Raw genomic sequence first — 23,159 nt, 5'->3', positions numbered from 1 at the left:
TCTTGGGATTTATTGTTGTTTGGAGATTAATATTTTAATTTGCATTTGTAACTTTGTTACAATGTTCTGTTTTTTTCTGTCTCAATGCGTTCTTGTTCGCATCTCGTATATCATGAATCTCTGCGCTGTTTATACCATATTTAAATCTATAACGGCACTCAGTAGAGCGCATACCTCCACCTGGTTGGCCATATCACTCAATGGTGAAGAATCACTTTAAAATTATACTAGCTGGATCTGTATCGGGATCTTCACCAAAATTGAATCGATTCTTCCTTGTCAGACACCCAACTGGTCCAACAAGTTTCATCCAAATCCGTCCACAACTTTTTGAGATATCCTGCTATGTATCGTTTTTGGCCCTATCTCCCAATGGTGAAGAATCACTTAGAAAATTAAATAACTCATATCCGAATCCATATTCAGATCTTCACCAAAATCGAATTGACTCGTCCTTGTCAAACACCCAACATCTCCACCAAGTTTCATCCAAATCCGTCCACAACCTTTTGAGATATAATGCTATGTATCGTTTTTGGCCCTATCTTCCAATGGTGAAGAATGACTTATAACTTCCACTAGCCGGATCTGGATCTTCACCAAAATTGAATCGATTCTTCCTTGTCACACACACAAACTGTCCAACAAGTTTCGTCCAAATCTGTCCATAACTTTTTGAGATATCCTGCTATGTATCGTTTTTGGCCCGATCTCCCAATGGTGAAGAATCACTTAATAAATTAAATAATTCTCATATCCGAATCCACATTCAGATCTTCACCAAAATCGAATTGACTCGTCCTTGTCAGACACCCAACCAGTCCACCAAGTTTCATCCAAATCCGTCCACAACTTTTTGAGATATCATGCTATGTGTAGTTTTTGGCCCTATCTCCCAATGGTGAAGAATGACTTTAAAATTCCACTAGCCGGATCTGGATCTTCACCAAAATTGAATCGATTCTTCCTTGTCACACACACAAATTGTCCAACAAGTTTCGTCCAAATCTGTCCATAACATTTTGAGATATCCTGCTATGTATAATTTTGGCCCTATCTCCCAATGGTGAAGAATGACTTAAAAATTCCACTAGCCGGATCTGGATCTTCACCAAAATTGAATCGATTCTTCCTTGTCACACACACAAACTGTCCAACAAGTTTCGTCCAAATCCGTCCATAACTTTTTGAGATATCCTGCTATGTATAGTTTTGGCCCTATCTCCCAATGGTGAAGAATCACTTAATAAATTAAATAATTCTCATATCCGAATCCACATTCAGATCTTCACCAAAATCGAATTGACTCGTCCTAGTCAGACACCCAACCAGTCCACCAAGTTTCATCCAAATCCGTCCACAACTTTTTGAGATATCATGCTATGTATCGTTTTTGGCCCTATCTCCCAATGGTGAAGAATCACTTAAGAATTCCACTAGCCGAATCTGGATCTTCACCAAAATTGAATCGATTCTTCCTTGTCACACACACAAACTGTCCAACAAGGTTCGTCCAAATCTGTCCATAACTTTTTGAGATATCCTGCTATGTATCGTTTTTGGCCCTATCTCCCAATGGTGAAGAATCACTTTAAAATTATAGTAGCCGAATCCGTATCTTCACCAAAATGTAAACATTTCGTCGCTGTCACATGTACTACATCTCTGCCAAATTTCGTCCGAATCCGTCCACAACTTTTTGAGATTTTTTTTCACAAACGGACAGACAAACGGACAGACAGGGGTGAAAACATAATCTCCATGCACCTTTGGTGCCGAGGTAACAACAACAACAACAAAGATAAGAACAATGAGGTTTAGCAAAGAAGGAGGCCGTTTGGCCCATCATGTTTGCACTACACCAATACCAGTTACCATCACACATCCACAACCCTGTGCATTACTTAACATGTGCATGCATCCAAAAGGATAAACAATCTGTTCAATTTGACTCAAATTTGAAATAAGTAAAACAGGAATAATAATATTAATAGTAGTCATAATAATAATAACAGCAAGAAAGAATATGAGAGATTACAGACCCTCGCCAGGACTTGTTTTAGTGGTTTTTTTAAAGGCTTCCTTGTTAAAACAAATAAAGTGGACGAACCACGTGACCGATGACGTCATCATTATTTATTTCTCCCCCAATTTATCCCGAGATGACGCTCAAGAAATTTCATCTTGATCGGATGAAGTTTTGTACTTGTCGAATTGTACTTGTCGAGATTCATCCAATATTATGTAACTTTCATTCAAAAGAAATGAAGAATAAATAAAACTGAATATACTTTTCCATTTAATGGTTCTGCTCATTCACATGTCCCGTGAATGGTTACCTTTTTTTTTTTTTTTTTTTTTTTTTTTTTGTATACTGAATCGAGGCTCGTGAAAGAGCTAACATTTATTTCACAAACAAATCAACCAGACAAACAAAATATACAAAAAGAGGGAGCGGAAGACAAGATGGGGAGAGAAGGGGAAGCACACAACCACAACATTTGAGAGCAGGGAGAAGTGTGGGAGGGAGAGGGCTTGGGGGCAGGAGGCGTGGGAAGGGCGGGGGGGGGTGGGGGGGGGGGGGAGAGGTATAAAACACAAGGGGACCGAAACTAGCGGGGGTAGAAAATATCAAGGTTTTGGATGGGGGAGGATAAGAGATGGTGGTGAACAGCTGTTTTAAAGACCTGGAGGGTGGAGTGGGATTGAAGAGAGTGAGGGAGTTTGTTCCAGAGGTGGGAGAAAAGAGGAATGAAGGAGTGAAGGTGAGCAGAAAGTCTTGATTTTGGCAGTTTAACCATAAGAGGGTTGCAGGCAGATCTTGTGCGACCTGTTGGAATATTTGTGGGACAGAGCCCAGAGAGAGCTGGGGGGGGGCAAGGCCAGAGAGGAGTCGGTAGAAGACGGAAAGACCACCAATCTGACTGCGGTGAGTGAGTGAAAGGCCCTTGGAGTTAGCTTCATCGCGGGAGATTCCAATGATTCTGAACGCTTTGGTTTCAACAGCGTGAAGACGAGCTAGGTGTGAGGCAGGAGCACCGGCCCATAGGGGAGAGCAGTATTCCATAGAGCTGCGGATGAAAGCCTTGTATGTGGTGAGGAGCTCATGTGTGCCAAGGAAGGAATTCACACGACGGAGGATGCCCAGTCGGCGACTGGCTTTTGAGGCCAGATTTGAACTGTGGTTTTCCCAGGAAAGATCATGGCAAATAGTGAGGCCCAAAAGCTTGAGTGACAGAACTTCTTGGAGAGGATTATTCAGAAAGTGGATGGGAGGGTTTTCCAGTCGGTCTTTTCGGAGAGACATCGTAAGAGTGTGAGATTTATCAGGATTGAAAGACATGTTCCATTTGTTTGCCCAGTCTGTGATTTTGTCCAGGTCTGCAGAGAGTGAGGAGGATATGCAATATGGGATGAGCGCAGATTTTTATGCTTAATATGTACACAATAAACCTATAATATGTTACAGGTAATAAAAGTCGCTATTGATTCGTGTCCATATGGATGTAGCTTCGGCTCTTGATTAACTTTGAGCGTTTCATACCCGACAAGCTCATACCGAGTGCTCATAGTTCTCCAAAAGGAAAACGAATTTGGCCTAAACATTATTTCTCGGCTCTTTCAAACCTTTCCAGTCACTACCTGGTCACTACCTACCTTGGATGCATTGTGACAATGCGAATAATAAAATATAAAGATAGCCTACCTTGGATCTTTCTTTTTGAACAACCCTGGTGTACTCTATTTTTCAGTGTGTTTACTGTAACATTCGACACAGACATCAAGACTTTTGTCATGGGGTTTTACCTCGTAAATATTTGTCGATATGAGGAAGCCATTAAGGTTGGGGGTGGGGAGAGGGAGTGTTCTGACAAATTTGATCACATAATATGTGTACCACACCTGTCGTGTATGTTAAAACATACACTCTACATTCAGATTGCTGTGGTATTTGCTTTTCATCAACAACATTGATGAAAAGTGAACTTTGCGCTCATGATTGACGAGTTATTTTTACCTGCGACATGTCAAACAAGAGCTTCCCATTTATTGTTGTTGTCAATGTTGTTGTTGGGGTTCTTGTTGGGGGTCAATTTTTGACATGTGCACCCATTGGTCGGACAGCTGCCGGACCACACCCACAAATGTCGCTTGACTCCACCCACCATAGTGGCAAAAGGAAATGATATGGTTGCCATCTTGTTTCCAGGGCCTAGCAGATTCGGCCTATATTGGTATCTGCTGATTATAATACACTGTCCACCTTTTTTGCATCAGATTTCCATTGGCTTTGTTTGGGTCGAGTGTAAAATTATTCGTGAGGTTTAATCAAGCCCGTATGTGCGTCCCTAAAAAAAATAGCGTTATGTAATTTTTGAACAGCGCCATATACGCATTTCCCAATTAGCCGTTGCCGGATTTTTAAACCTAATTCCGTGACACTTAATGACAAATTCCTGCACCTTGAATGACCACGTACAGGTTTTTATGAACAAAATGTTTGTGATCACAGAGAGAGTGGGAGGGCGGAAACTTGCCAACTGAATACACCTCTGACGTTTTTAAGGACCGAGCCTAGATCTATTCTAACCTATATAACCCACAGAGATAATAACATAACCCTGCTGCGCCTGTCTGGAGTGGGTGCACGAGTTGCCTGAAACCAGACCCAGCTGTACGTCAAACTCGTAATTCATATTGAACCAAACTGTGAAGAACCTCGGAGATGAATTGTATTGAACCCTGCAGGGGCTACGGTTCCAGGGGGGGGGGGGCATCTACCTACACAGATCGACCTGAATCTATATATCAATCTACCCCACCGACATAACAGTAAAATACCTTCAACAGCAAGAATGCGGGAGTTGAGTGGACAGAGGAGGTGAAAAAAAAAATATATATATAGTCTCACAGGTTGTGACCACAGTGTGGTTATTCTTGTTATTTCATTAACCTTTTACATCTCAACAAGTTCAAGCAGAGCATTTATGGGGATATAATGCAGTAACTTGTGACAAAAAGTTTTATTTCATAAAATATGAACAAACAACATGGAGCTAGCAAGTCGTATCAGAGTGGGATCTCTTTTTGAAATCTACATAATACTGTTATCGTCATCAATTACTTCAGTTTATAAAAGGTGCGTTATGTCCTGCGGTGAAATAATCATCATAATACGCATTGTGCGCCGGTGTCGGACCATATTACAAACTCAAGAATCCAGCGTAGTTGTCCATCGACATCACCGTCTCTGCCGATAGACATGGCAAGTAAGGCCGAAACAATTGTCCTGCGGCTGGAAACTGCTGGCACATTAAAGTGAATGAAAAGTCAAATTTCAAAAATGGAGACTCACTTGAATAATGGTCATTATTTAATTTTTCAGGTTACATATTTTATTCAAGAAAAAAATTCACTTACCAATAACCTATAAATGTAAGGTCAGTGGATTTCCAAATCTTTCCCTATAAAATGTCTGTTTTTATAAAATATATAAAATATGCCTGTTTTGTTTTTAATCTAAAAATATCTTTCTTTTTTTTTACTTTTAAGAATGTAATATTGAATAATGATAAAATCTAGGAATTATCTGTTTTTGATACATGAGTTTGGTTTCAGGTAATTCCCTTAGAGCTGAGGTTGAGTGCTGTCCTTCAGGAAGCTGTACAGCTGTTATCGCTATTTGGTGGACATACCCTCAATTGTGATGTTGTAATTTCCAGATCACAATGAGTGACATTGCTCGTCTTTGCTTCCCCTCCCACCTCCTTTTCCTCCTTTGTGTCCTTGCCTACAGGCTATTCACGTAACAGCAGCAGCGTATCCCCGCACGGTTATGTACCGAGCAGCACACCTCAGCAGTCGCACTACTCATCCGTAAGCAGCAGCATGAACGGTTACGGTGTTGCTGGCGGCATGGGCGGCCTTGGCATGGGTGCATCTCCCGGCTACCTCACAAGCTCAGGGAGCTCACCCTATGGCAGTATGTAACACAGCATAATTCACTCTGAATTTGAACCCTTCTTCCTCTTCTTCTTCTTCTTCTTCTTCTTCTGCGTCTCTCTCTCTCTCTCTCTCTCTCTCTCTCTCTCTCTCTCTCTCTCTCTCTCTTTGTCTTTTGTTTTCCTGACCTCATTCATCCTTCAGCAGACACATGACAGGATATGTTCATGCTATACCAGATGACACCCCCTCACGCACCCTCCCCCCTCCCCATTCGTGGTTTCATTTGGCAGGAACATTTATTGCACATCGACATGTTTTTAGAGATTGTGGCAGCTGCCCCTCAACGTGAGCGGATGAGCTGTACAGTAGATTTGATTTTGGGTCTCCATCGGACTGTTTTTAAAAATCTGCTTCTTAAAGGAACAGAAACAAAACCACCTCCCAGACCCCACCAGTAGGCCTTGTGGATCACTACATCATGGCCGGATTTACCCCCATAATATTTTTTGTGTTGACCTCACTTTTGTTTATATTATTTTTGCTGGCAAGGTTACATGTCTGAGAGCATATAACTGTGATCCTTTCTTTACAATTGGTCTCCATTCTTTTCTGTTTGTTTTCCCAACAGTGAAGCAAAAGAGTGCATTCGCGCCAGTGGTCAGGCCTCAACCATCCCCTCCCCCGACCTGCACCAGTAATAATGCCAATGGCTTGCAAGGTTAGTTCAGATAGGGGGGGGCGGCACATAACAATTGCAAAACTTTTGAGTACAACTTCAAAAAATAACATTAAATGGGTAACAATTGCATTGCATGCGCAAAGATAACAGTAATAATAATAATAATAATACCATTTAAATACTCATTTACATACAACCACCATGCACTGTTTGCGGGTACGGGCTGGGAATGTAGCATGGTGCTTTTCACCAGGAGATCGTTAAACGACCCACAACCTCATTGGTTGAACTTTGCCTCCCTACAGAGAAATAACTCCCTTGCCCTGAAGTTATGGTGGCGCTGATAAATATCAACAGACACGTGACAACACCTGTGGGGAAAAGGGGACTCAAAATCAGTCCATCACTGCTACCTGCTTATAATCACTCGTGCCAAATTGTCCTGATCCAAAACTACTTTCGATCTCAAATCTACCCGTTGCTGATCGAAACTGTTTTTGAGCTGCCTCTTTGATTTGAGACTGCACAATTTGTTACTCGGAGTGATGTATTTTGTCAGAACGCTCATGAATGACTCACTTTTTTTTTTTAAAGAACTGACCGGTAAACGGTGACGGAATGCAGTTTTGCCTTGTTGATGTCATTGATATAAAGCGGGATCTGATAGGCCTCATATCAGCTTTGCAGGAGGACATATCTTTGGTGGTTTTGTTGTATGTCGTCTACTATATTGTCCACTTGTTGGAAAGAGCTGTTCTTTTCTTTCTTTTTTATTCTGTCCCAGTTCATTTGCGTCAATAACCTTTTCCAGGTCTTCTAGTTGGCCTGTGATAGAAGATTGCAATACCTCCAGGCCTCATGGTGTAGAATCGAATGCGCTGTTTGTCTGTAGCACCTTGAGTTCTAGTTAGTGAATGAACTCAAACACCATGGAGTTGTAGCAACACCAAATCAAGGACTATGTATGTGTTTGTATGTGTAGAAGGTGTATAGCTTTGTATTTCTGGTGTTAATTAATTCTAGCACATTTCAGCAATTCACCTTTCCATCTTCCTTCGAGGCTGCTAGTGGATTTTGAGGCTTGTTTTGTCCCCTTAATACAAGTTCATCGAGCAAAGTTAGTCCCCACAGTGCGCAATTCTCACGATTCCTCGGGTTGATGTCACTTGTGTTTCAGGTAAGGGCCCGAAGCCATTGCGTTCTGGATATTAGGCCTGTTGCTGGTGAGAGCACTCCAGCATGATCTAACTGTGATAAATTGAAAAGGAAGCGAGGAGCCTTTTGTCTGCAATCTGGAAGTGCCACTTTGCCTGTGCGATCGGGCCCAGAATAATCCTGTGAACGCCTTTCCCTGGCATTATAAAGCTAAGCAAGGTTTTCAGCTAAAGGTCATTTACGTTCTGTCTCATACCGTCTTATTCGTCTCTCACTGTTCATCTCATCAGATGTGAGGAGCAAATAGACTGCTTGCTTCAGTAGCAATAAAAACTGGACCGGAAAAACAAGAATGATGATCTGGTATTTCAACAATCTGATACTTTTGGTACTATGTGTAATTTAATTTTCTGTAACACTTCACCTGAAGAAGAAGAAGAAGAGGAAGAAGAAGACTTAACAGAAGAAGAGGATGAAAAGATAAATAACAAGATAAAGAAGAAGAAGAAGAAGAAGCATGGTTTAAAGTTAGTCTCTGCAGAAATGATGTTGACATTTATTCCACAGCTGTGCCTCCAATCCATTAGAAGTTGCTGAGCGGAATTTGAAGACGCAGCCTGCGGGCTACAAGGTGTACCATCTTACATGTTGAGATGAGCCTATTTTGTCTCGCTTAATGGCTGGCATAGTGCGGATCGTGGTGTTTTGTCTATTGGGCTAACCACAGGTACCCTCCCGGGAGGCTGTAACGCAAGGAGGTCTATAAGAAGACTGCTGCAAGAAAAATGAGAACAGGACCAATTCTGAAGGTCCTTGTTACTTGAAGGTCCTTGTTGAAATCGTGCCAACCGATGGCTCAGAATGGAAAGTTGCTTTTGAATATGACATTTGCACAAGGTGTAATGCCGTTCAACTATAAAAATAGGTTGGTGAGTAAGCACCTGTATTGCTGTTGATAAAGTATGGTTATCACATAACAGCACTCCTGGACACGTATTGCCTCCGCGTTGCCTAGGATAGCAGCTCTCAGACACTTTGCAGCAATTAAATAGCATTTGGAGAGTTGTGCACTTTGATATTACATAGTTTTTGGGTAAAACATGAAAATAAGTCGATGCAATGGCGTTGTGCTGAAAAGAAACCTACCCCCCCCCCCCTCTTTGTGCCCCAAAGAAAAAAATGCCCAGGATATATTGTTGCATTATATTTTTAATTTGTGTAATTATGATCTGTGAATTCCACCTATTATAATTTAGTCTCTGGAGCTTTTATTTTTACATAGAAATGGAGTTCTTTCCACGCTGCCAAGGTGATATTCGCTGAAAGCAAGTGCAGGCTTGAAATATGAAATCTTTTCACCGCGAACCATTCCTAAAAATGGTGAACGTACAGTACATTTTGATTTTTTTTATTAAAAACTGATCGTCATAACAGCTGTGTGGCCATTGCTTAACAATGTCTTGTTGCTTTACAATTCGGGAATAGCAATCAATGTGAAATTATTCCATGCAATAAGTCACTGAAACAAACCATCTTGTTCTCTTTTGTTTTGCAGTCATGTCCGGCCTGGTGGTTCCACCCATGTGACTAGGAGACCAGCAGATCGGATGTGACCCTCCTCATCCGAAACTGAGCAGAAACATTGTATGATGATGGACGACAACCTTAATAGTTTACAATATCCCCACGGGCAAAAACAAACAAAAAACAAAAAAATCTAAATCAAGAAACGAAATACGCTGTGCAAGCAGCAATGTAATTTACTTATTTTACAACCGTGGACTGGAGATGAAGACCGAAAGGTCTTAAGGCCTGATTATTTTTGTCGAGGTTTATTACATATTGACACGGAAGTTGAGACTCCATTGACCGTAACTCTTCGCTCTGATTTTGTACGGAATGCTCCATTTAGAATGAAGTTGCAGTGGCGTGTAAGGCATTGTATAGAAAAGAAAACACAAAAAAAGGTACTTCGAAGTTGACTCCTTGGTTGTGAAATCCTTTTGGTGTTTGTTTTACAAAAGGTTTTATTTCTTCTTTTTTTCCTTCTTTTTTTTCGAAATTTGGAGTTTATTCATTACCGACGTGGCACTGCGTGTTGGCAGGTAATGGTACGGTCTTACACAGAGCGGGGTCGGGGTCACTCGGACAAAAGGAGGCCGGGGGGTGGTTTGGCGGGGATGGTGGGGGGATTAAATTAATGTAGTCTCGTGGAATTACGCTATCTTATTTAGCAATGTTTTGTTTTTTTGGTTTACAAACGTTCATCCATAAAAGGAATAGAGAGCTTCCTGTGAATCGGCAAAGATCGGAATGATACCTTTGTAGCTGTGTACAGAAACGGTACTTTAATATGTACCTATATGATAATTGTAACTTTGTGATGCATAACTTTACCTTCGACATGTATGCTGTCTTTAGAGGTTGGAAAACATTCCGTAGTGTGTTTATATATGTAGACATAATTAGCATAGAATGACTGTTGTTTCACCAAACAAAACTATTTATATAAAATGATGTCTTGACATTTTTATTTTTATTTTTTTTTCTTTTATTTTTTTATTTTATTTTATTTTTTAGAAATAATGTGGTTAAGTCACTTTTAAAGAAATGGCAAAGCATTTGATATTGTAAAACTTTAAATGGACCATAATGCTTTCGTTTTTTGCCTGTAAATGCATCTATAAATATTGTAATTATTTTTGCCATTGTTTATTTGTGTCTTATGGTTTTGTTTATTGTTTTTGGGCACGCCATTACGCGGGAATCATTTTTTTATATCGGTGCAAAAATGTGAGAATTTTGAACATTTGGAAAGTTTTTTTTTGTATTATTATTTCACATAATTCTGTTACGCTCTACTTTGTTGCTTAGCCAAACCAGTGTTTATTTTTATATTTTTGTAAGTTATCAGCAAAGAAGCCTTTGTTACAATCAAATGTCACGTGCGTTTCTTCACCTATTCACACAAGGCCATTTTGGTAAAAAATAATAATCAAAAATACAGCACACTCTATCAGATATTCTTGGCCAATCAGGTCCGAGGATGTAACATTATCACTGGTGTTATTAGCTTATCTTGTTCAATAATATTTTCAGATTATTTTTTAATTTGACAAATGGCTGCATTCTGAATATCTCACCACCTGCTTTCATACGTTTCTCTTTCATATAACTGATTTGAACGTGTTTTAGAAATATTCAATTAAATGGCTGAATTTAAACGTACGTGGAATCCTTTGTGTTTCTTTTTAGCCTCACCTGTTCCCCGTCGGTGTGAGTCCGCATGCAGATCTACTTCGATGTGGATTGTTTATTCTCAGATCTACTGTAATCTATATACCCCAGCGACAAGATGCAGTTTAATGTGAGTGGGTGTATCCGCAATGATTCTCAGATCTACTGTGATCTATATAACCCCTGCGAGGCGAGGCATTGTTAAATGCTCAGTCTTGTAATTCTTCTTGTTATGAGTAAATTGATTCATACATGTAATTGTAAAGTTAAAATGCTTTGGGGGGCACTTCCACCAAAGTTCCTTTTCAAGTTCAATTAACACTTCTTCAACAATACTACTTTCACGGTTTAATTGTTTTTAGGTGTTTCATTATTACCTGCAAACAGCTATCAAGGCACACATTTAGAAGGCTTAATCACTTTTGTTGGATAAAAAAAAACCAACTAGGACTACATTGTTTCCGTTCTGACCTGAAAATCTCTTTGCTGGTTATGGAGTTTCAAGATGAAAAGTCAATTTTGCGAGATTACACTCTGTAATTCATAGAAGCTAGACATCTGTTTTTACACTGAGATTAACAAGGTTAAACATTCATGTACCATCTTCAAAGGCGCTAATCTGAAGTCATTGGGAAAAAATCTTCCTTCTGTGTCACTTTGGGGAAAGATCGACTGAGATCTTTTCACACGGGCTTTTCCGCAATGACATCAAAGGCATCGGAGAGTCGCGCATGGTCGTTTTCTCCCCTCTCCCCCAATCCCACGAGCGATCGATGCCGAACAAATCATAGCTTTTGTTTTATTTTGGGAGTCCCTTTATGGTACGACTTGCGCGATCCATACTCCATCAAGGCAGGCCTGATAATGAAACGATGGCACGGACGCTTCATGCTCATACATCTCCGCCCAACACTGAGGTCACCTAGCTAAGTAGGGACCTCATTTTAAAATGTCAATTTTCTCCTACAGTCAATAGCAGGCCGGGACCAGAATTGGACAGCCATGGGGCCAAAGCTGGCATCAATATATTTTTCAGTGGCTCCATTGTAGTGTTTGATTAGCTTTTTAACGATTATCTGCAGGTGTTTGCTATCCCCTGGGATTAAGTGAAGTGGCTGATGTCCTATCTGTAAATGAGCTGCTTGCACTCATATTTTATTAGATAATTTCATGATGTGCTTGTGGCTAAACCTGGCCCCGGTCTCATCGGCTGCTCCAATTGCTTTCCTCTGGAACAGAACGTGTAAATGAATGAATTGCCAATTTGCAGGCCGCATTATCCTTGCCACGGATGCTTCAAATGTGAAACCTGCGAAGTGTATGGTCGCAAATTCTAATTGCTCATTGCATCAATGCAGAAATATTGGTCAACCAAAATTACAGCTGCCATGATGCCATGAGTACCCTCTTGAAAAATTGTGACATTTCTCCAAAGGCTTCAAAATAAACTCAAACCAAATATATATATACACATCATGAAAGTTTTTGAGGGATGTTCTTTTCACCTTGCACTTCTTGAAGTATTAAATAAAGTATAGAGATATAATAAAGCATTTAAAAAAAAAAAAAGAAATTTGTTTCCGCAATGTAGCAAAACAATATTGTACTTGTTTGATCAAGAAATCTTGCCAGTGGTTGTTAGGTGGGGTGAAATTGTGGGCCAATGATGAAGGAAGACGAGTTGATAAGGTGTTATTCTTCACTTCCTCTCTTTCTAAGTTTCAACCAGGCCAAGAGAGCATCCAGAGTTGGGTCAACCGAAGCTGAAGGTTTGATAAGTTGATCAAATATTTGCTTCCATGTTAAATTGTTCAAATGTTCAAATGGAAAGGTATAGTTTCCTTGATTCCTTCTGTCTTTATTTTATTATCTTTCCTTCTTCCTTGGTTTCTTTGGTCCTGTAAATAGAAATAAATCATATTCGTATTTCAAACCTTTTTTGTCTTCTTCTTCTTCACATCCACGTCATCTTTGTCTTTTCCTCATTGAATATCTGTGGCACGATTTGGCCAACGTTCAGAATCGGGTCTAGTCATTGTAAAAACGGTTCGGGCCGCGGCGCCATCCGCTCGGCAAATTAACATCTTATCCGCGGTCCATATTCAAAGAAAATAGAGTTAAAATGAAAAGCCTTACAAACAATGCAGCAAAAAAAAACAACATCTGTCTCAAATTTTCATTTTCCTTTCCTCATCCCTCGTGATTAGTGTTTTCAGAGATCTTCCAGTAGTTCTGCAACACTATACTTCAGGAGGACATGGCAATGGATTTGCCAGACGACATGGGAAACTGAGCTAATACACCTCCCATGAGACCCACCGTCAGATACATTTTCATAGTCACCTCCAGGGCAAAATAAAAGAAAATAAAATCGAGTGGAGATAAATGAACTGAAAACGATGACTACTTAATGCTACTCTTAATAACAACGTGGAGATCAATGTGTAGCTGTATATTACAATGTGCCAAATAAAATGGGTCTAATGTAGTGAAAGCATATTATCCTGTCAATGAAAGGATGCACAATTGGTTGAGAATCTCAAATGGTTACTTTGCTGATTGATGCACGAGGTATAGGGAGCTGAGTATTGAGAGGATGTATAATATGAGTCCGTTACAAGGAACTTCAATGCAGGACGAGGCCAAATTAGGTCTATCAAGCCTGTGCAATGGCAACCAAACGATGGCTGTTTATGTATACTCTATCCTGTGAATGCTGAGCATCAAGCGAGGAAGCAACACATCCCATTTTAATAAAAAAAAGTATTTGGTATTACAGCTGGGGTTGTGGTCGGGTTCGAAACGCGGACCTCACAACGGACGATCCAAACAATACACCAACAAGTCTGGTACAGAAAGAGTGTTTTCTTATTGAGGTTGTGTACTGATCTCTCTGAAAGCAATTGATCAAATTGGACAACCTTTGTCGGTAAAACTCCCACACAACATTTCCACCAGCAGCTGTTTGTGCTGAGAGGTTCTCCACATTATACCTGTTGGGTGTCCAACTTTTTGCCAACCATGCGATGAACGTAAACAACAAAATGGCAGCTTGGAAGGCCTCAGCAAGACCTCAAGCCTTATTAAGCAATACCTCCATATTAGAACACATCAAACACAGAAAAACTGTTTTAGGATGTGTCATACACAGGGTTGTGCAATGAGATGTTTTTTTTAAAAATGTATTCCTTGCTGAATGTCAGGTCAGGAATGGAGAAACATTTTAACAAGGAAAGTTTTTTTTCCCTAAATGAACATCAAGGATTGTCGAAGAGTCCACTGAAAGAGGAGGGAAGGGTTATATATACACAAAGAATTAAGTTAAGCACCCCCCCCCCGTTTTTTTACAACCTCGCACATTACAAGTTTGTTGTCGTCAAAACAGTGTAATATACCCATGATATTGCTATATTTTCTGGAGAAGTGATATTATGGTCACATAAAAACATAACAATCATGCCGTTTTCAATATGTTATTCTGAATAATTTAAGGTGAAATTTTTTGGGAATTTTAGGCATATTTTCACCTCAATTTAAGTATGGAGCTATAGGTCCATCACGGACAGTGTGGATGACGTTTATGTTTTCTAACGTACAGTCATTGTTCTGAGAAGACCTCTAGCGATCTTTGCGTCAATAACGTGTGTAGGACCCACGTGATCGGATCACTGACTAAACCCTACGTCTCATAGACCCTGTAAGCCGTCGTATGCGTTGCTGTGGCAGGTTGTTCCATTCCCGATGTAATGCACGTTCGGGACATGTTGGGACGACAAATTGCGAAGATGGTCCCTCCAATAGCCAATCTGGATGAATTGGAACGTGCATTACATCGGGAAGGGAACAACCTGCCACAGCAACGCATACGACGGCTTACAGGGTCTATGAGACGTAGGGTTGAGTCAGTGATCCGATCACGTGGGTCCTACACACGTTATTGACGCAAAGATCGCTAGAGGTCTTCTCAGAACAATGACTGTACGTTAGAAAACATAAACGTCATCCACACTGTCCGTGATGGACCTATAGCTCCATACTTAAATTGTGGTGAAAATATGCCTAAAATTCCCAAAAAATTTCACCTTAAATTATTCAGACTAACATATTGAAAACGGCATGATTGTTATGTTTTTATGTGACCATAATATCACTTCTCCAGAAAATATAGCAATAACATGGGTATATTACACTGTTTTGACGACAACAAACTTGTAATGTGCGAGGTTGTAAAAAAACGGGGGGGGTGCTTAACTTAATTCTTTGTGTATATTATAAAGGACGATGAAACAATAGGAAACAGACAAGCATGGATGTACAGGGTTTAAAAGGTCGGTGTGAGCGACAAAATGAGATGGAAACGAGACATTGTTGGGCTGGAGGGAAAAGTGGGATTAATTAGTGTGAGCAGGGAAAATGGGAAACGTGTGCTGGCAGGATAGCCTGGAGGTATGAACACTCACCTCTGAGTTGTTCAGCCTGGGTTCAAATCTCGACCCAGCTCCTTCACGAGGAGCAGGTGTCCAGGTGAGTTATTGCCACCACCTTGGTCAAACTGAAAATTCCTGCTTCGACTGATTGACATGAATGCAATGGCAAACCACTTAGCATAACCTGCGTTAAGAAACTGCTTTGGCAGAGCCATTGGTGTCAAAAGTATGGTACTATGATGATGATAATAATCAATTGGAGAGAAGCAATTCCACACACAAATAGAAAAGTTAAACTTTCATTTAGAGCTCATCAAATTTACACAATGCTGTTTCCACTTCAGTTAAAACATGTACAACTAAAGAAAAGGCACGGGAAGAGAACTCAATGCAGCAAAAAAAACATTCACCACCAGAGAGAGGCATTAATTACTGTACATACCACAGTTATGAAAATAAATACCAATTAGCGATATGCACAGCCTGGTATTATCCATTTGCTCTAAAGTTTTGTGAATTTTTGGATCGAATGTGAATTACGCATTTTGGGGTTCCTTATTTGGCATATAATATATTTATGTATGTGTATATATATATATATATATATTTACACGTACATAATATATACAGGGTGGGCCAAAAGTTACTGAAAGTTTTCTTCTTTTTAAAAAACTTTTTTATTTTCAAATAAAAATTAATGAAATAAATTGCAAATGGTAGTTTAATTCATGGAAATTTTTTTTTTAGATTAATTGTGAAAAATAATGTTCTGCAAATGGCCCCCGTTGGCTTCTTCGCAAAGTCTTGCTCTTTCCAAAACGTGATCCATTACAGAGGACAAAACTCCTTGATCAATCGCTACAATCTCCTCGGAAAAATCAGGTCGTCCCTCACGAGTTGCTGCAACTTAGTTGCAAATGTTAGTCGATTTGCTGGATCTTGTGGTGGCATTTCGTGCACCATTTAAATCTTGTAAGGAAACAGCAACAAATCTTTCTGCATTATCCTTCGCAATGATGAGCTTGCCATTCCGAGCTGAGTTGCACGGTTACAAGTTCATGTTTCTGGGTTTTTGTTAACACTCTCCCTAACATGGTCAATGTTTTCTGGAGTACGACTTGTTTTTGGTCTTCCACTGCGGGCTGAGTTCTGGACATATCCTTTTGATTAAAAACGAACAATCAAGTTCCGAATCGTGATTTCTGATGGTTATTCTCAAACAATAAAATGATTGCGAAATTTGCTTTGAGTTTGAATTATTGATTTCCAACGGGAGTAATAAAATTCAACAATTCTCATGCTCTGGTCATTGGTAAATTTCTTCATAATGTATCTCCCTGGTCTTCTTTATCTGTAAAAAAAAATTATTTAAAAAAAAAAGTTATAAAAACAAGAAAACCTTCATTTAGAGCTCATCAAGAGAAACCTTTATTTAGAGCTCATCAAGAGAAAAAAAACAAGAAAACCTTCAATGACTTTTGGCCCACCCTGTGCAGATAGAAAGTGCACACATCCTTTCAAAAATTTCACCCGTTGTTACCTTATAGCCTGGAATTAAATTGCATTAAATTATACTTTTTCCACCTTTATTGACACATCGTAACCCACAACTTCCAAGTGGAAAACAAATTCGACCAATTTCAGAAAATTATATAAAAATACAAAAAAAACTAGAATATCTTGGTTGAATAAGTGTCCACCCCCCTGAGTTAATACTTGGTGGAAGCACCTTTGACAGCAATTACAGCTGTTGGTCTGTTGGGATAGGTATCTTCCAGCTTTGTACACCTTGATTGGGCAATACTTGTCCATTATTCTGTACAAAACTGTTCAAGGTCAGTCAACTTGTGTGGGGAAGCATTGATGGATAGAAATCTTCCAGACATGTCGTTGATTTTTGATTGGATTTAGGTCGGGACTCTGACTGAGCCACTCAAGGATATTTACAGTAACGTGAAAAAGTAAGTACACCCCATGTAAAGTTTTGACTTTTTCAACATATTTCAACATGCAGCTATTTGATCTTCATTTCAACAATATTGATAGATAAAGGTGATATAATATAACAAATATCATGAAACATTTACATTTTGTAGTTCATTGTATAATTTAAATAAATATAAATGCAAATTTCGCATGTGGAAAAAGTAAGTACACCCCTACATTTATCACTACTTCAAATACCTAAAATTAGAATCAGGTGTACCAGCTCAGGTGCAAATGATAAGAACATCCTTAGAGAGGATCTTGGAGGAACCTGTCTTATTTAAACCTCAGACATTTAGTTTGGTTTGCTCTTTGTTGTTGAAGTGTGCGGCGTCACCATGCCTAGATCAAAAGAGCTCTCTGAGGCCTTGAGAAAGAAGGTTGTAGATGCCTACGAGTCTGGGAAGGGATTTAAAAATATCTCCAAACAATTTGAAATCAATCATTCTACTGTCCGGAAGATCATCTACAAGTGGAGAAGATTCCAAACAACTGCCAACTTGTTCAGGCCAGGCCGCCCCAGCAAGTTCAGCCCGAGAGCAGACCGCAAGATGCTGAAAGAAGTCTCTAAGAACCCCAGAATTTCATCACGGGACCTACAGGTAGCTCTTGCCACTTTTGATGTCAAAGTGCACGAGTCTACCATTAGAAAGAGGCTGCACAAATTTGATCTACATGGGAGGTGTGCCAGGAGGAAACCTTTGCTGTCCAGAAAGAACATCAGGGCAAGACTAAAGTTTGCCAATGAACACCTAGGCAAAGACCAGCACTTCTGCAACAATGTGCTCTGGACAGATGAGTCAAAGGTAGAGCTATTTGGCCACAGTACCAGAAGACATGTTTGGCGAAAACCAAAGACAGCATTTGACCACAAGAACCTGATACCAACTGTTAAGCATGGTGGTGGAAATATTATGGTTTGGGGAAGCTTTGCTGCATCAGGGCTCACCATCATAGAATACACTATGAATTCTTCATTGTACCAGAGGGTGCTTGAGGTTAATGTGAGGCTATCTGTCGGAAAGTTGAAGCTCAACCGAAGGTGGACCTTGCAACATGACAATGACCCTAACATCTATCTATAATTCCACTAATCTCTGTGTGTGTGTATGTTTGTTTGTGACCGCTGTTTCTCGACAACCACGGGTCCGATATACTTTAAACTTGCCAGGTATATTGCTGGGGACCCGAGGATGTGCCTTTTCAAGGTTTCATATTAATCGGACAAGTAGTTACCGAGCTATGGCGATTTAGCCGTTCGCCGTTCGCTTTGGCGTTGCGAATGGACCAAACCATTTCATGTAAATAGAGGGGGGGGGGGGGGGTTCTGTGGTCGTTGCGAATGGACCAAACCATTTCATGTAAATAGAGGGGGGGGGGGGGATTGTCACTGTACTCGCAAGCCGTTCGCCGTTCGCTTTGGCGTTGCGAATGGACCAAACCATTTCATGTAAATAGAGGGGGGGGGGGGATATAATTTTAGATATATATATAGTACGGGCATATATATAGTACGGGCATGCCCTAGTACCAGTAAATCCACCAAGGAATGGCTGAAAAGAAAGAAATGGAGGGTTCTGGAATGGCCAGGTCAAAGCCCGGATCAAAATCCCATCGAGATATTGTGGGGGGATTTGAAACGAGCTGTGCATGCAAGAAACCCCTCAAACATCGCACAGCTGAAAGAATTCTGCATGGATGAGTGGGCAAAAAATTCTCCCAGTCGATGTCAGAGACTGGTAGACAGTTATAAGAAACGCCTCCTTGAGGTTGTTTCTGCCAAAGGGGGCAATACCACCTATTAGAGCCAAGGGTGTACTTACTTTTTCCACATGCGAAATTTGCATTTATGTTTATTGAAATTATACAATGGACTCCAAAATGTAAATGTTTCATGATATTTGTTATATTATATCACCTTTATCTATCAATATTGTTGAAATGAAGATCAAATAGCTGTATGGTGAAATATGTTGAAAAAGTCAAAACTTTACATGGGGTGTCCTTACTTTTTCACGTGACTGTATATGTTTGCTCCTTAGCCACTCTAGTGTAGCTTTGTCTGTAATATTCGGGTCATTCTCATGCTGAAATGTGAACTTCCATCTCAATTTCAGCTTTCTTGTAGAGGGCAGCAGGTTTTCCTCTGGGAATTTTCTGTATTTTGCTCCATCCATTTTCCCTTTTATCCTGACAAGTGCCCCAGTCCCTGCTGATGAAAAACATCCTCATAACATGATGCTGCTACCAACAGGCTTTACAGTAGGGATGGTGTTATTTGGGTGATGTGCTGTGTTAGGTTTGTGCCAAACACAACGTTTTGAATTTAGGCCAAAAAGTTCCATCTCGGTTTCGTCAGACCACAAAACCTTTTGCTACATATCTTGCATACCTCAAATGGGACTCGAGGTATGCTTTTTTTGAGTAATGGCTTCCTTCTTGCCACACTACCATACATGCCAGACTTGTGGAGTGCTTGAGATATTGTTGTCACATGCACACAATGACCAGTCTTTGCCAAAAGGCCTGCAGCTCTTTCAACGTTGCCATTGGCCTCTTAGTGGCCTCTCTGATCAGTCTCCTGTTTTGTTGGTCATACAGTTTGGAAGGACGGCCTGATCTAGGCATGGCCTTGGTTGTACCATGCACCTTCCACTTCTTTATTATTATCTTGACTGTGCTCCAAGGGATATTCAAGGCCTTTGAAATAGGTTTATACCCGATCGCCTGATCTGTGCCTTTCCACAACTTTATCCCGGAGATCTTTTGAAAGCTCCTTGGTGCTCATGGTTGAGTTTTTGCTGTGAAATGCACTAACCAGCAGAGGAACCCTACAGGAACAGCTCATTTTATTCTGAAATAATTAGAACTACAATTTAAATCAGTAGGAGGCCAATTAACTTGGTGTGTGATTTTGAAGGTGATTGGTTACACCTGACCTAACTTACAATTGCTATTATAAAGGGGGTGGACACTTATCCAACAAAGATACTGTATTGTAGTTTTGTATTTTTAATTAATTTTGTTAAATTTGTAGAATTTTTTTTACACTTGGAAGTTGTGCGTTATAATGTGTAAATAAAGGTGGAAAAAGTGGATCTTGCCCAATAGCCATGATACCGTGCAAATTGGAAGTCCAAATTCAATGTCACACAGCAGATGGTATGAGCCAGCTGATGGTGTTTGGTGGTGGGAGCAGGAGTGTGTGGTGGCAGCAAGTATATTCGTCTAGGGAGACCAGCCTCAGCCCTAACTTAACTCTAACCTTAGAAATCCCTCTACTCTAATCCATGGCTCCTGCTCTTCTAAACCTTTATCGGCTAATCTATCACCCCCAGGGCCTCTAATCCCATTAACTCCTCTATCTCCCAGAAGGAGAATCAAGGCACGTGTGGTGACTAAAACAATGAGGAGGCATGGCCTGACATAGCTCACAGGCATTGTAGCCTGATTGTGAGGGGGGCATTCCTCATCTTACACTAACAATTTGGGATGCAGTGGGTCCATGCAAAGGCCAATTACCCTTCTATGTTATGCCCAGCAGCCACAGACATAAAGAATGGTATGAAGGGGGAGCATCCCCACTCTATTGTAGTATCATCAAAACACATTTCATTTAACTTTAACTCCCCATCTACAGTGGTTTTAAGTGACAAATTTACCTGCCACTCTGCATGTTGGTGCTCTATCTGGTTTGGGCCTCAACCTCAATTTTTCTCCCTTTGCTCCGACACAATACTGGGGCAGGGCAGTGTGGCTCCCTTTTTCAAGCTTCCTGCCTGTCTGACTGGCCAAGCTACTGGGGCCACCTCTGAGCTTACCTGCTCCAAGCTGAATTCTTGGGAAGCCTTCTCTGGCTTTCCCCTGGAGCACTCCCTGGCATTTGGCACCCCGGGACCAATCCTTTGGTACATGGGCCCACAAGTCTGGATTGCACCTCTGGGCCCATGGCCTTCTCTGGGCCGGCATAACCCTGCTCCCAGGGTGCCCTTCTCCAAACAAAAATCTACCCTCAATGAGCTACTCTTTGACCCTCCGTGCATGCTTAGTGGTCTGTCGTGCATACTCCATGGAGCCCCCACATGACCCTGCACGTCTTGGTACCTCTGCCTTCCCGCAAATTGTCACAACCATGCAAATTTACCTTGCATATTCCACTCCCTTCTGAGGAGACTCCTGCGAGTAACATCCCCTTCCACAATTTCCCTTCCTGTCCCATCCTTTTCTCCAAGGCTTTTCTGTTGTGGCTCCGTTTGGAACAAATCAGTGGTAAAAGTTGACGAGGCCCAAAAACTATCACAGTTTGTGTTGAGATGACGATAAAAGGAAATCTTCTCCTCGAGCGGACGGATGCCTGAGTGGTCAATACAGTTGCCGAGGAAATTAAACTCCAGGACACCGAATATGCACTTTGTTTGATTGATTACGATGCTGAATACCTGCAAACAGGTGAAGAGGAGAGGTAGGTGTTCCTGCTGTTCTTCTGCCGTTGCACTGGTGATTATAATATCATCGATATAAGGAGCAGAAATGTAATCCCTGCAACACCTGATCGATAAAATGTTGAAATGTTTGTGTGGCATTGCATAGGCCGAACGACATCTAAAGGAATTAAATCAGGTCTAAAGGTGTGGTAACTACTGTCTTTGGTATGTCATCTGGATCCACTGGAATCTGATGGTATACACGAACGAGTGTAGCCGTAATATCCTGAATATGTGGAATGGGGTAACGGTCTGGAACAGTCGTGTTGTTTAAGGACCAGTAATCTTCACAAGGACGCCAATCCCCAGATGTCTTTTAGGGTACGCTGTGTAGCGGTGAAGACCACCTGCTGGATAATCTCGGTCTTATAATCCCCCATTGTAAGATATCGTCAAATATGGCATGGTGGGCAGGCAATACATAATTTATTGGGTGCTAGTGGTCGAAAACATGCGAAAACCGGGGAGTCCCATGGTCTTAATGTGATGCATGTTTTTTGTTTTTTTTCCAGTGTTTGATGGGCGCGTTATGGACGAGAAGTCATAAAGTACTTTCTGAAAAGGGCACGTAGGCATGGATGTCACACTTAAGCCCATAATATGCATACAAACCTGTTATATCCTGGACAGGTGAATATGTAGGGGATTTCATGAAGTCCCTATCCTGACGGGGGCAGCAGTGTTCGAGGCTAAAGACACTGTGACATATTTTCCTGGCGGCTGGTTGTCGGACTTTGAAAAACTGTTGACACAATATCCCATGATTGGACTTGGCAAAACATTCTTTCCGAATGAGGCTTATCCTGCCCTGTCAACATTGTACAGTTTCTCCTTTGGGGCAGCAGTCTGTGTCTTTGGGAATGGATGAACAAAGGATGTTGTTTTGAGTTCCTTGGTCCTTGAGGAAAGTACATTAAGCCGACTACGGGTTTTGGCTCGCTGAGATGTTGGGGGCCGGCTCTGGAGGACCATGATGTCACTGTGATGTTTCATTTGGTGTTACTAGCTTATGCACCACGCCAACATCTTCCATGCATGTATTCTTATCTATAATAAACCTCTTGTACACTGTTCGAGTTGGGCAAGGTGCTCATTCTGGGGGCAGGAATTGGAAACCCATGACAAAGATGGCAATGAGGATGGGTTCCGCCTATAGGGGAGAGAGGCGGCGTCGTTGCTCAGTGGCGGCAAGGTTTCCGGGTGCCCTATAAAGATGTGAGAACTTTCTTGGTAAAACGGTGACTT

The 23,159-nt window shown here is 40.9% G+C and overlaps 1 protein-coding gene across 2 annotated transcripts in view; it reads left to right on the top strand.

Annotated features, from left to right (window-relative positions):
- The window catches only part of LOC144890693 (transcription factor COE3-like), a 69,856-nt gene extending 58,848 nt beyond the window's left edge, over positions 1-11,008 (top strand). For both annotated transcript variants that reach the window (XM_078772142.1, XM_078772141.1), the window contains exons 3-5: positions 5,798-5,983; positions 6,575-6,664; positions 9,336-11,008. In XM_078772142.1, coding sequence (XP_078628268.1) covers positions 5,798-5,983; positions 6,575-6,664; positions 9,336-9,367 — 308 coding nt within the window. In that variant the 3' untranslated portion in view covers positions 9,368-11,008. The remainder of the gene's footprint in view (positions 1-5,797; positions 5,984-6,574; positions 6,665-9,335) is intronic.
- Positions 11,009-23,159: the final 12,151 nt, after the last annotated feature.

The sequence above is a fragment of the Myxine glutinosa genome, chromosome 2 (assembly GCF_964187855.1).
Source record: "Myxine glutinosa chromosome 2, kmMyxGlut1.1, whole genome shotgun sequence".
Classification (NCBI taxonomy): Eukaryota; Metazoa; Chordata; class Myxini; order Myxiniformes; family Myxinidae; genus Myxine; species Myxine glutinosa.
Note: the sequence above shows the minus strand (reverse complement) of the source record. Positions and strands in the feature narration are given on the sequence as shown.